We start from the raw sequence: 12889 nt of genomic DNA on the forward strand, positions 1-12889 counted from the left end.
AGTGATGTTAAATAATATTTTTGACTTGAATAAAACCGGTTGATTTAGATGTCACCATTTCAAGTTTCAAGGTTATGATTTTTTCAGTGTAGGGTGTATTTTGAAAAGCTGAATAAATTCTAAAAGGTTTTTTGCAACAACAAAGAAGGCTGGATTACACAAACATATGTGATTTAATTCACATGTACATTAATGAAGTAATAATTTGCTTGTACATTTATAAATATTTCTTTATTATAATAATGTTTAATTTAAGTAAAGTTAACAGCATCATAAATGGAATCATGTTTTTCTTTTTTTCCTGTTCATTGTAATAGCATGCAGTGTCATTTACAAGGAAGGAAGAGCTCATAAACGATAATCACGCATACCACACATAACCACATTACATTCTGTATTTATATTCCTGATGCGACAGGTCTTGTACACGTGTTTTGTAAAGTATCAGAGTACAGAGAGCACAGGAGCTTAACAAGAGCAGGAATGTATGTAGTGAGTGTTTGGAAGCTGAGGAGGAATCTGTTGATTGTTCAATGATGAGTGACGAGGACAAACAGAAACACTATTGCAAAGTGAATGTGGAATATAAGAGTTAGAATCAGTTTTTGATGAACATTTCTATTATTTTTTATTTATTTATTTATTTAGAATTGCTGTTTGGTGAAAAATAATTTTCTCCAAAGAAGATGTAAAGGAAAACTCTAGAAATATATAATTGTTTTTGTAATTTATTATTTAATTAAATTGTATATTTATTAAGTGGTCTGCTGAAATTGGTACACCATCAGACCCTATGGGTCCTTTCTGTGATGTAATTTACAGTTTTAGGAAAATAGTTTACTGTATGAGTTAAGCCACACTTTTTTGTGATTTTGAATGTTTTAATTTTAATATATATATATATATATATATATATGTATATATATATATATATATACATATACATATACATATACATATACATGTTGTACATCATATTAATCATATATTTTGAATAATGATCATATAGCCTATAGACAAATGCACATTTACAGCTGGGCACAGTTTCTATTGAAAGGCATTATGTTTTTAACATTTACACACTCTAAAATGAACATTTAGTGTGCTAAATGTTCTTTGGTTGTCTTTTATTTCGCAGGACAGGCAGTGTAATGATTGAACTGGGCTCAGTGGAGGAGGGCAGCAGTCTGATAGACGAGCTGATGGAGTTGACATCTCAGAGCTTATGTCAGCTCGAGATTAAAGAACATTTCAATATCATTAAAGAAATTGGCCGTGGCAAGTATGGCCATGTGCTGCTGGTCACCCACCGCTGTAAAGGTACGCTATTGAGCCTTTATTCTTATAGTATTAAGTCACTCACTGTATTTTTTAAAAGTTCAGTAAGTTCTGTGATTTTATAACAATACATACGTGATCCCAGCATTAAAAAGTAAAATCTAGGGTTTTTAACTAACCCCTTTGGGGTCTTGTATCACCCTGATTGGATTTATTTTAAGATAATGACTTGCTGACTAAACATTTTTCAGCTCATAAATTATTACACTCACTTAAACAATAAATACGACACAAGACGAAAACAGTTTGAGAAGGCGAGTCCGGACGAATGCAGAAATTAAATTAAATGAAACCGCAATCGAGTTATGCACTACAAAAAACGTCCATATTCTGTAAAACAGGTCGCATCGCTTCTGGTTCAGGTCTTTTGTGCTTCATCGAATATCTGTTTTTCTCGAGATACTGTCTAAGGAGTGAACGATTATGTGTATTGTAGTTGACTTTATTCAGATGCATTTACATTGTTACTGTGCCTCAAGATGCAATCAACTGAAACTGTGTCAGTAAAGGTGTGAATCAAATGGCCCATAGAAACTGATAGGTGTAAGCCAGACGGCCCACACAAATCTTGTGTATTGAGTCTCGGTTATAAAGTTCTGCCCCACAGACAGAACTTTGGGTTAAGATTTTTGAAGGACGACATGCTAACATCGCTGCTGAAGAACTGCTACACTACAAACCTTCAATAAATTATTTTCCCCACACGAACTCTGGTCAAACGTACTTATTTTATGTATTAGAGAAATCGTCTCGGTTACGTATGCAACCCTCGTTCCCTGAGTAGGGAACGGAGACGTTACGTCGGATGACGACGAATGGGGTTTCGCTTGGAACACCTATCGACTTCGAGTATTACAAAACGAGCCAATGGCAAAGAAATGCCATGGGTCTGCGGAATTTGCATAGCGTATCTCCGCCTTACCTCCTGGGTATAAAAGGAGGACGCCGGCTTTTATACGCCAGGAGGACGCCAGTTTCTTCGCCGAGGAGCCGAGACTGAACTCAGGCGATCCCCGCGGCACAGCGGAAAGTGGCAGGAAGACGTAACGTCTCCGTTCCCTACTCAGGGAACAAGGGTTACATACGTAACCGAGACGTTCCCTTTCGTTGTCACTCCGAGTTACGTCGGATGGCGACGAATGGGGTTACCAGTCTAATCACGCCACCTTCACAGCTGTCTTCCAGTGCCCTGCGTAAATCTGAGATCCCTGTTGTAAGACTAGCAAGGACCCCTATTTAACACAGGAATACCAAGGTACACTGGGGAGCATATCCCATAGTTTAGAGGAAATATGCAAATATTGCCAGCCCAAACGGGGGGGACTTAGAGAATACACATATGACCCGAAGGATGCATATGGAGAACAGTGGGGTGTCCAGCCGCAGGTGGAATATTTCAACCCCAGGGGTGGCAAGGTGGCTTGCCAAGGGAAAGACACATGCTCAGAGAGGCTTACAGTGGAAATACACATGTGGGGGTCGCTCAGAGGAGGGAGGCACCTAGCCGACGCGCAGGCAATAGATACTTGCACCGACGTCAGGAGTGCTGGAGGAACTCAGGGCTTTCAGAGAAGCTCACCTGAGGAGAATATCGCACGTATCCAGTCCGTGGAGTGGAATGGCGAGCAAGCGAAGACACCTGAGCGGGTCCAGTACTAGCTGGTTGAAGCGAGTACATGAGAGGACACTGGCTCCACTCGGAGATTGTAGAATCTGGCGAATGTCGCCCAGCCTGCAGCTCTGCAGATGTCTGTTAGTGAGGCGCCATGCGCTAGAGCCCAAGAGGACGCCACACTCCGGGTGGAGTGGGCAGTCACACCAAGGGGGCACGGTCGACCTTGCTGCTGGTATGCCAAGCAATGGTGTCCACTATCCAGTGAGACAACCTCTGCTTGGAGAGAGCCTTTCCCTTCAGCTTCCCACCATAACAGACAAGAGCTGGTCTGAGGTCCTAAAACACTGCGTTCTGTCTACATAGGTGCGGAGAGCACATACTGGACAGAGCAGTGCCAAGGCTGGGTCTGCCTCCTCCGAGGGCAGCGCTTGCAAGTTCACCACCTGGTCCCGGAAGGGAGTGGTAGGAACCTTGGGCACGTATCCAGGCCGGGGTCTCAGGATCACGTGAGAGTAAGCCGGCCCGAACTCCAGGCACGCTCCGTCAACGGAGAATGCGTGCAGGTCCCCTACCCTCTTGATAGAGGCCAGTGCAACCAGGAGGGCTGTCTTCATTGACAGGAGCTTAAGCTCCACTGATTACAAGGGCTCAAAGGGAGCACTCTGCAGGGCAGTTAGAACCACCGCGAGGTCCCAAGAGGGAACGAGAGGAGGGCGAGGAGGATTCAGTCTCCTCGCTCCTCTCAGGAACCTGATGATCAGGTCGTGCATCCCCAAGGATTTACCTTCTACCAAGTCATGGAGTGCGGCAATAGCGGCAAACATAGACTTTGAGGGTGGAGGGAGACAGCCTTCGCTCCAAACCTTCTTGAAGGAAGGAAAGCACGACACCGACCGAGCATCTCCGGGGGTCTTCTCGGCGAGAAGAGCACCAGCTGACGAAGAGGTTACACTTCAACGCGTAGACGTGTCTCGAGGACGACGCTCTAGCGGAAGTGATGGTAGCCACCACCGCAGGTGGTAGGGTACTCAAACCTGCCTGGTCCCGCCCAGGAGCCACACGTGGAGACTCCAAAGATCGGGACGAGGGTGCCACAGGGTGCCCCGTCCCTGAGAAAGAAGGTCCTTCCTCAGAGGAATGGGCCAAGGAGTTGCTGTCATGAGGAGTATGAGTTCGGAGAACCAGGTCTGGGTGGGCCAGTAGGGCGCAACCAGGAGGACCTGCTCCTCGACCTCCTTGACTTTGCGCGAAACCTGCGCAAGAAGGCTCACTGGGGGAATGCATATTTGCGGCCCCGCGGCCAGCCGTGCGCCAGTGCATCCGTGCCGAGCGTGCCCTCGGTCAGGGAATAATACAGGTCGCAATGGGTCGAGTCGTTAGAGGCAAACAGATCTATCTGTGCGTCCCCGAACTGGTCCCAAATCAGCTGAACCGACTGGGGATGGAGTCGCCATTCTCCAGGGAGGGGCTGAAGCCTCACTGAATTTTTCAGGAGCATTTCTGCTCAACATGAGAGTGAGACAGCATGTCCATTGTGCATGGCGCCCCAGCCCGTGGAGGCATCTGTTGAGACAACAACATGCCGGGAAGCTCGTTCCAGGGGCACTCGGACCCGTAGAAAACTGAGGTTCGACCACGGGGTGAGTACTGACGGCAGGTCAGGGTAACTAGTACTCGGCGGATGCCTTGTTGCCATGCCCACCTCGGGAATCGGTCGCAAAGCCAAAGCTGAAGCGGTCTCATATGAAGCAATCTGAGCGGCGTACCGCGGCTGCAGATGCCATGTGCCCCAGGAGCCTCTGAAAAAACTTCAGTGGAACCGCACTCTTGCGCTTGATAGTTTTAGGCAAGTCAGCAATGGCTGAGTGGAGAAGGCGACCAAGTCCATACCGAGAAAAGACCTCCTCTGCACGGGGCAAAGTTTACTCCTTTCCCAGTTGACCCGAAGGCCCAGACGAGCTAGGTGCCGGAGCACTGGGTCCCTGTATTCACAAACCTGGTCTCAGGAGTGAGCTTCAGACAGCCAGTCACCGAGATAGTTCAGGATGCGAACCCCGTGTTCCCATGGAGGAACAAGGGCTGCCTCAACAACCTTGTGAAGGCGTGAGGAGACAGGGCTAACCTGAATAGGAGAACAGCGTACTGATATGCGCGCGCCCTGACAGCAAACCGTAGGTATGGTCTGAGTCGAAGGAGAACGGAGACATAAAAGTAGGCGTCCTTCAGGTCGATCGCTGCAAACCAATCCTGTGGTCGCACACATCCAGAAATGCGTTTGGCCAGGAGCATCTTGAACGGCGCCTGTGAAGGAAGCGGTTCAGATGCGTAGGTCCAGGATTGGCCGTAACCCACCGGACTTTTCCGGGACAATGAGGTAGGGGCTGTAAACCCGGACCTCATCTCGGCTGGAGGGACAGTCGCAATCGCACCCTTCGCCAGTAGGGTAGCAACCTCCGCTCTCATGATAGGGGCATAGCCATCGACCAAAGTGGAGCGGACTCCCCTGAAGCGGGGAGGAGACCGTGCGAACTGAATCGCATAGCCGAGCCGATGATCCTGCTCCTCGACCTCCTTGACTTTGCGCGAAACCTGCGCAAGAAGGCTATCTGGGGGAACGCATATTTGCGGCCCCGCGGCCAGCCGTGCGCCAGTGCATCCGTGCCGAGCGTGCCCTCGGTCAGGGAATAATACAGGTCGCAATGGGTCGAGTCGTTAGAGGCAAACAGCACTGGGTCCTCACTCCTGTGCCAGCGGCGTCAAGAACCAAAGACGTCCCCCCGGTGGTGCAGCGAAGCGGAATGACCGGCCCAGACGTGGACGGCATAGCGGGCCGGTGTGGGGGCAAGGTCATAACCGCACCCTAACAGAGGAGGCCAGGGAAGGACCAGCGTTCCACGGGGGCCTGCTCTGTCAGGGGTCTGGCGACAGAGGGGGACAGGGGCGAAGCGGTCCGTGGACGGCACACCGTGTCAACCGCCTCTGGGACAGAGGGGTACGAGGAGAGCATGGCTTGTGGGCGGGGCTCTGTGTCGTCCGAGAACTCTGTATGCTCAGAGACGAGAGAGTCAGCTCTTTCTGAAAAAGGATTCTTTCCCAGCCCTCTACCGGGGAAAGGAGTGGCCCTGCTACCAACTCCTGGAAAGAACTGAGTCTCATCTCAGAGCAGCCCATCTCAAAAGTGCCGCTTAACCCGGCGTTTAGCGGGGGGCAGGGCTGGAGAGGGCTGTGGCATCCCCCCTACGGTCTTCCAGAGCCAGGCCCGGGTGAACGGGCGGGGTTGGAACCGTGGGAGGGCGCCTTCGGCGGTGGGCAGACTGAGGGATCTGAGGGGACGGCGGGGTCGTCGGGCAGAATAACCTCAATTTGCTCACGGGCGGTTGAGGACTGTTGGGCAGAAGCACTCAACCGCACCGCCGAAGAGGCCGACCTTGGAGATGGGGATGTCGAGCAGACGGGTCCGCCCGTCATCGTGCACATCAGACCGGTCAGCCCCAGACTGGTGAACATCACCTGACTCCGAGAGCGTACGGCCACTTTCGTCGCTCGGAGAGCAAGGTCAGTGGCGGCGCGCAGCTCAATGAAGAGCCTCGGGTCAGTCCCGCCCTCCTGCATGTCCATGAGTATCTGGGTCAGGTAGACCAGCAGAACGGTCATAGGATGCAGTGAGGCGGCTGCCTGTCCTATGGCACTATAGGATTTCGCCACAGATTAGTGTAGAAGAAAAGAACTACAGGCTTTGGACGGGTGCTTAGGATTGCGCCGGGAACAACAGAGCGTTCAACCGGGGGGACCCCAGTGTACCCATGGGCAGCGGCCCCTGAGGGGAGGAAAGGCGGATGAGTCCAACGAGAGGACCCGTGATCTCATCATGCACGTCCGGGAGGAAAGATATTGGGGTTTGCCGTGGATGCGGGTCGGCGGGCTCACCCAAAAACCAATCGTCCCGGGAAAGCATGGCCGTCATCTCCGGATCAGACTCAGGCACAGCCGTATGCACAACAGAAGGTGGCAGCTGTGACAAGTCATCATTTCCAAAAGAATCAAGCCCACCTAGTGATGCTGCTACAGACACAGCATCATCCTCTGTAGCTTCAAATGAAAACACACGGGCCACCCGAGGGTAGACTCATGGAATCATCAGTTCGCTAGCGGGCACCGTCATTAAAGAGGGGGGGCTGGGGCGTGGACACAGAGTCGGCGTCTTGTTCCAGACCAACACCCTCAGGTCACCCTGGCCACCAGCCGAAGATCGGGTGGTGGATGAGGGGACTCTCACTCTTGCGAGTTCACCGAGTCTCGACCTATATATGACGCGATGATCACGTTCCCAGAGAGAACATGAGTCATCCACGAGCGCTGATCAAGTATGATCAAAGCCCAAACATACTAGACAGCGCTCGTGCCCATCAGAGTCCGATACCAGTCCGCTGCAACCAGAAATACACGGGCGAGCCGTCTTTAAAAAGACGTGCCGCGTGCGAGCTCTTTTATGAGAGGAGAAAAAAACTCTGCGATGTTGAAGCGCACAGGGAGACACACACACACTGGCAGATAACTGCACAGATCAGCACGCACTGTGAGCTCGCTGCCGATCGCCGTCACACCAACACCGGAGAGAGAAGCTCGTCTTGTGGAGCGAGTCAGAGATGGCTGTGGAGTGAAGAAATACTCTTGGCTCCGAAGCGAAAACATATCTGCATGTTGCCGGCGTCCTCCTTTTATACCCACGAGGTAAGGCGGAGATACGCTATGCAAATTCCGCAGACCCATGGCATTTCTTTGCCATTGGCTCGTTTTGTAATACTCGAAGTCGATAGGTGTTTTAAGCGAAACCCCATTCGTCGTCATCCGACGTAACTCGGAGTGACAACGAAAGGGAACTAATACATTATCCAAACGAACGCTTGGCCAAATACAGTGATTATTATTGTTCCGGTGCCTAAAAATAAAGCTCCAGAGCCTCTTAACGACTTTAGGCCTGTGGTGCTCACGTCCCTCACTATGAAGACGTTAGAGAAGATCGTGAAGGACGAATTTTTAAACTCTGTCCAGGATCTACTGGATCCGTTTAAATTTGCCTACAGACCGAACCGGGGACTGGAAGATGCAGCATGTAGGGCCTACTCTTTTTAACTTGATCTATACCCATCTTGAGAGTGCAAAGAGCTTTGTGCGGCTGCTTTTTATTGACTTTTCTTCAGCTTTTAATTGCACTCAACCACATATTTTAGCAGGGATTTTAAAGAGTAAAATCTGTCTTAAAAATGTGTCTTATCTGTTGGTTGATGAACTTTTTAACTAACAGGTCTCAACGCGTGAGAGTGAATAGCATTTTATCCGATGTCCTCTTTTCCTCCACTGGTTCCCCGCAGGGCTGCGTCCTCTCCGCGATCTTATTTATTTTATATACAAATGCATGCCAAAGCCAGCACACCAGGTGTCATATCATTAAGTTTGCTGACGACTCGGTAATATTGTCGCTGCTGACGCACAATGACCCTGACCATGGCGCAATTTCAAAATGATTTTACAGAGTGGTGCAAGTCGTCTTTTATTAACATTAAAAGGGCGAAAACTAAAGAAATACTGATCGATTTTAGAAAGAACCCCCCCCACCCTCTCTTCTACCCTCATTAATGATCAAGCTATAGAAGTGGTGAAGCAATACAAATACCTTGGTATTATAATCGATGACAAACTCACCAATGTTGATAAGGATGTTTTATTGTTGTTTTATTAAATCTATTCTTTCTTTTGCCCTTGTGAGTTGGTTTGGGTCCCTTAAAATCAAGAACAGGCTGCAATTTATAGTTAAGGTGTGTGGCAAAATTTCCCACAACCCTCTGACTGATTTAAATTCTGTATATGAGACAAGGACCCTCAAGACGGCACAATCAGTCCTGGCCGACCCACGTCACCCCCCTGAACAGCTGCTTCATTTTGTTGCAGTCGGGCCGCAGATTCAGTGTGCCTAAATGCAGGACAAACAGACACAAAAACTCTTTTGTCCCTGCTGCTATAGGTTTTTTTAATAAGTCAATGTGAGTTGTAGACTTCTGTGTAGTATGTATTTACTTTGTTTCTTACAGATTGTATGGCTGTTGTTTTGTATAACCTGTGTGTTACTTATGTCACTTGCTGCTGCACAACGAATTACCCCCCGGGGATAATAAAGACTCCTTGATCCTACAGCACAATCTAACCAGAGCAAGCAAAGATGATCATATCTGACCATTGTATATGCAAATTAATATCTAAAAGTTTTTTTTCTCACTGACATTTAGATGTTTAAATGATATAAAAACTATAAAAAAGAGAACTAGCTAGGTTAGCGGATTAGCTTCCATAGACATTGGCGTCAGTTAGTAGGCTACTGCTGTTAACACTTTCTCCCACAAGCAGATGCATGAAACCTGTTTGATCATGTGGCGTACGGCATAAAGCTTCTGAAAACGCATGAGAATTGTTTTTATTCTCAAGATGGTAACTGGACACCCCTCACTGAATTGAACATCATGGCAGGCGTACTATTTGAAATATTACCTGTGGAAAACCCCTTCAGTTTCATCTACTAAAATGACCTAAAATAGAATGTTTTGGACTTTATAAAATCAGTTTAGATTCAGTTACCACTTGAAGGACATTTTTAGGTCATCAGACAAAAAAAAACCATTAAATAACAGCAAGTTAATTTGCATTATTATAATAATTAAAGCAATTTCCTGACCAATGAGTTGTGGTTAAGACAACTAAAGTGTTTAGCCATTTTGGGCTTGGCCTTTTTTTTTTTTTTGCCCAGGAGTGTACATGAACATGGGAATCATTCAGTACAATGTCATGATGTGTATCAAAGTACTAGTATTACAGTTTGATAGAGTTACTACATGAACACTTTGAGCAGTGCAGAAATGATTTAATGCTATTTAAATGAAACACTATCTCCTCTTTTACACTCTGAATGCCAAGACATCATAACAGCTGTGAAAATACTTTCCACTTCAAACTTAAGACTATACGTCATCATTTTTATGTCTCATAGAGCACCATCTGGGAAGGCCAAAAGTCCTCTGATCTTGTGTATTTTTCACTGCTGGTTGTGTCACAGGGACTCCAATGGCTCTCAAAGTGCTGCCCAAAGCCTCGACCAAACTGCAGGGCTTCCTGAGAGAATACTGCATCTCCTTGCATCTGTCTTGCCACCCCTGCATCGTGGGCTTGTTTGGAATCGTCTTCCAGTCCAACGAGCACTACGGATTCGCCCAGGAGCTCGTCACGGGACGGGACCTGTTCGCCATCATCCAGCCACGGGTGGGAGTTCAAACATTATCAGATCTTTCCCTTTATTCATAGGCACCAGTAATGCTATCACTGCCAATTCACAGTTGCGTGGGTCTTTCTTCAACCACCGGCACTTTAAAACTCACAAACATTAAAACTGTTTTGGAAACTTTTTACCATGCCGCCATCATTTTTACTACTTTTCAATTGCATTTTATATATAAATGTGTCCTTTGTCCCGGACATTCAGTCTTTAACTATAACAATTCATCATAAAATAATAATTATTAAATGTTTAATTAATTAAATTAAATGTCAAATTTAATTAAGAGCATTTAAAAAAAATAAGTACTTTTTTTTTTTTTACACAAATTACATGGTGTTGCTCATGGTGGAAATGATGCCACAATTAGTGTATTTTTTAAGATGTTTTGTCTCCGAAAATAATGCACGGCCTCTGAGGGCTTTCATAACTTCCAGATACTTTAAGAAAATATGCAATGGAATAAGCAATGGAGTCACTTTACTTAAAAAAATGTAAATGTCATTTTCTCTACAGTAATATCCAACACAGAGTGATTTGATTATTTGAGATGCGGAAAATGACATTGATCGGATAATTTACTGTTAGGCATTCTTAGTACACAAATGAAAGAAACTAGTGAGAAAAGTACATTTTAGGTTTATTTTAATTATGTCCACAGTGCCAAAGTGCCTATAGCTGAAGTAAACACTTGCACAGTATGTGATGTGACTAATAAAGCTCCAGATCCTTAACATGCCAGTGCAGGCCTAGAGTGACTTTAAGGATCTGGAATCCGGACCGCACGCTAAACATGTTCACATGCTTTTCGTACTGAATAAGGAGCAGGAGGTATGCTTGACATATTTCGGTAATGTTCACATGTCTTAGGAAATCTTGGAGGGTGTAATGTGTGAGTAAAAGAACAGAGCAGCTGTTTTCCTCTGTCACAACATGAGTCTCTGTTACTTCAACATATCCAGTGAAACCTTAAGCCAGACGTACTGAAGGATTGGAAAGATTTAAAGTTGCAATAACGCAGCAGGGGCTCCTAAACTCATGCAACCGTATATTCATTCATAATGCAATGATGCTGTCTTGACAAAGTTTTGTACCTGCACATAAGCAGAGTTAGCTAAATGTTATTTATATTATTATACATTATACACTATTATTCATATACATATTATTACCGAAGTAAACTACTGAGCAAATTCAGTTCAGTTAATAATTGTTTTTAAATGTAAAAGATGTAGTTAGATATTATGTAATATATATATCTATATATATATATATATATATATATATATATATGTATATACAGTCAAACCAAAATTTATTCAGACACCTTGCTATCATAACTTACATAAATTAACTATAGTGTCCTGCACCAACTAGTTAAAAAATATAAAGAATTATATATGATGTCTAAAAAATTTTTTGTTTGACTGTGTGTATGTATGTATGTATATATATATATATATATATATATATATATATATATATATATATATATATATATATATATATATATATATTAAAAATATAGATTTACTCTTTTTTTCATTTTATGTCATTATATTTCATATTTATTTTATGTTACCAAATATTAGTCTTTTTTGACATTTTTGTGTACAATATAACCTACTTTTAACCAAAGTTTGATAAACTGTACTGTATTTCTATTCTTCTCCAGGTGGGCATCCCCGAATGCGCAGTGAAGCGCTGTGCCGTTCAGATCTCTTGTGCTCTAGAGTTCATCCACCAGCGTGGCCTGGTCCACCGGGACATCAAGCCTGAGAACATACTGCTGCTGGACACACACTGCCGGCGGGTCAAACTGGCCGACTTCGGCCTGACCCAGAGACAAGGAACCTTCATCCGCTTCATATCAGGCACGCTGCCGTACATGGCTCCAGAGCTGTGGCCATGGTCTTAGAGGAAGGTCAGAAGGAGGTGAAAGTCCCTCTGCTCAGAGTGGAGCCCACTTTAGACACCTGGGCCTTTGCTGTTCTTCTATTCTGTATCCTCACGGGCTTCTTCCCTTGGGAGCGCTGCAACGACAGCGACGATTTCTACGAGGAGTTTGCAGACTGGCGCAGAGCGCCGGCAAAGACCCCCGTGCCGTCTCAATGGAAAAGGTTCACACCCATGTGTATGCAGATGTTCAGGAGGATGTTAGCGCTGGATGCCAGTGAGAGGTGCTCCATAGGGGAGGTCAAAGGTTATGTGGGTAAAGACTGGGTACGAGCGAAGGATGTCAACGGATGGGTGGGAGAAAACGGGGAGGTCAGCACGTCCACACCGAGCCCTTGCAGAAGCAGCCACAGTGATGAACAGTGATGGTGTTATATGACAAATTAGCAATCAGAATGTGGTACTAATTGCAATGCAGACAGATGATTGGTGGGCTCAATTGACATCATTAGAGGTGTTGATATAGATATTCTCCGAAGTAACATCTTAAAGAGTAAAGAGGAAGACACTCATTTGCCACAGTATTGAATTATTGCGGATTAAATACAATTTAGGCTGCTTTAACAGCACTTAATAATTAATTGTCTATATAAAAGTAAATCTATATGAGGATTCAAGCTATAACATAATACTTGTAATGTATACTGTATGTTTATGAC

General features: G+C 45.8%; 1 protein-coding gene across 1 annotated transcript; it reads left to right on the forward strand.

Moving 5' to 3' along the window:
• The first annotated feature begins 1151 nt into the window (after window positions 1-1151).
• Window positions 1152-12732, forward strand: LOC143732841 (serine/threonine-protein kinase SBK1). The gene is given in 4 exon segments (XM_077224268.1): window positions 1152-1320; window positions 10059-10261; window positions 11950-12175; window positions 12178-12732. Coding segments are annotated over 4 exon segments (1017 nt in total). The 3' UTR covers window positions 12597-12732.
• Window positions 12733-12889: the final 157 nt, after the last annotated feature.

This window comes from Siphateles boraxobius, unplaced genomic scaffold (genome assembly GCF_051911475.1).
Source record: "Siphateles boraxobius isolate OS27281-9 unplaced genomic scaffold, OSU_SipBor_1 9, whole genome shotgun sequence".
NCBI lineage: Eukaryota > Metazoa > Chordata > Actinopteri > Cypriniformes > Leuciscidae > Siphateles > Siphateles boraxobius.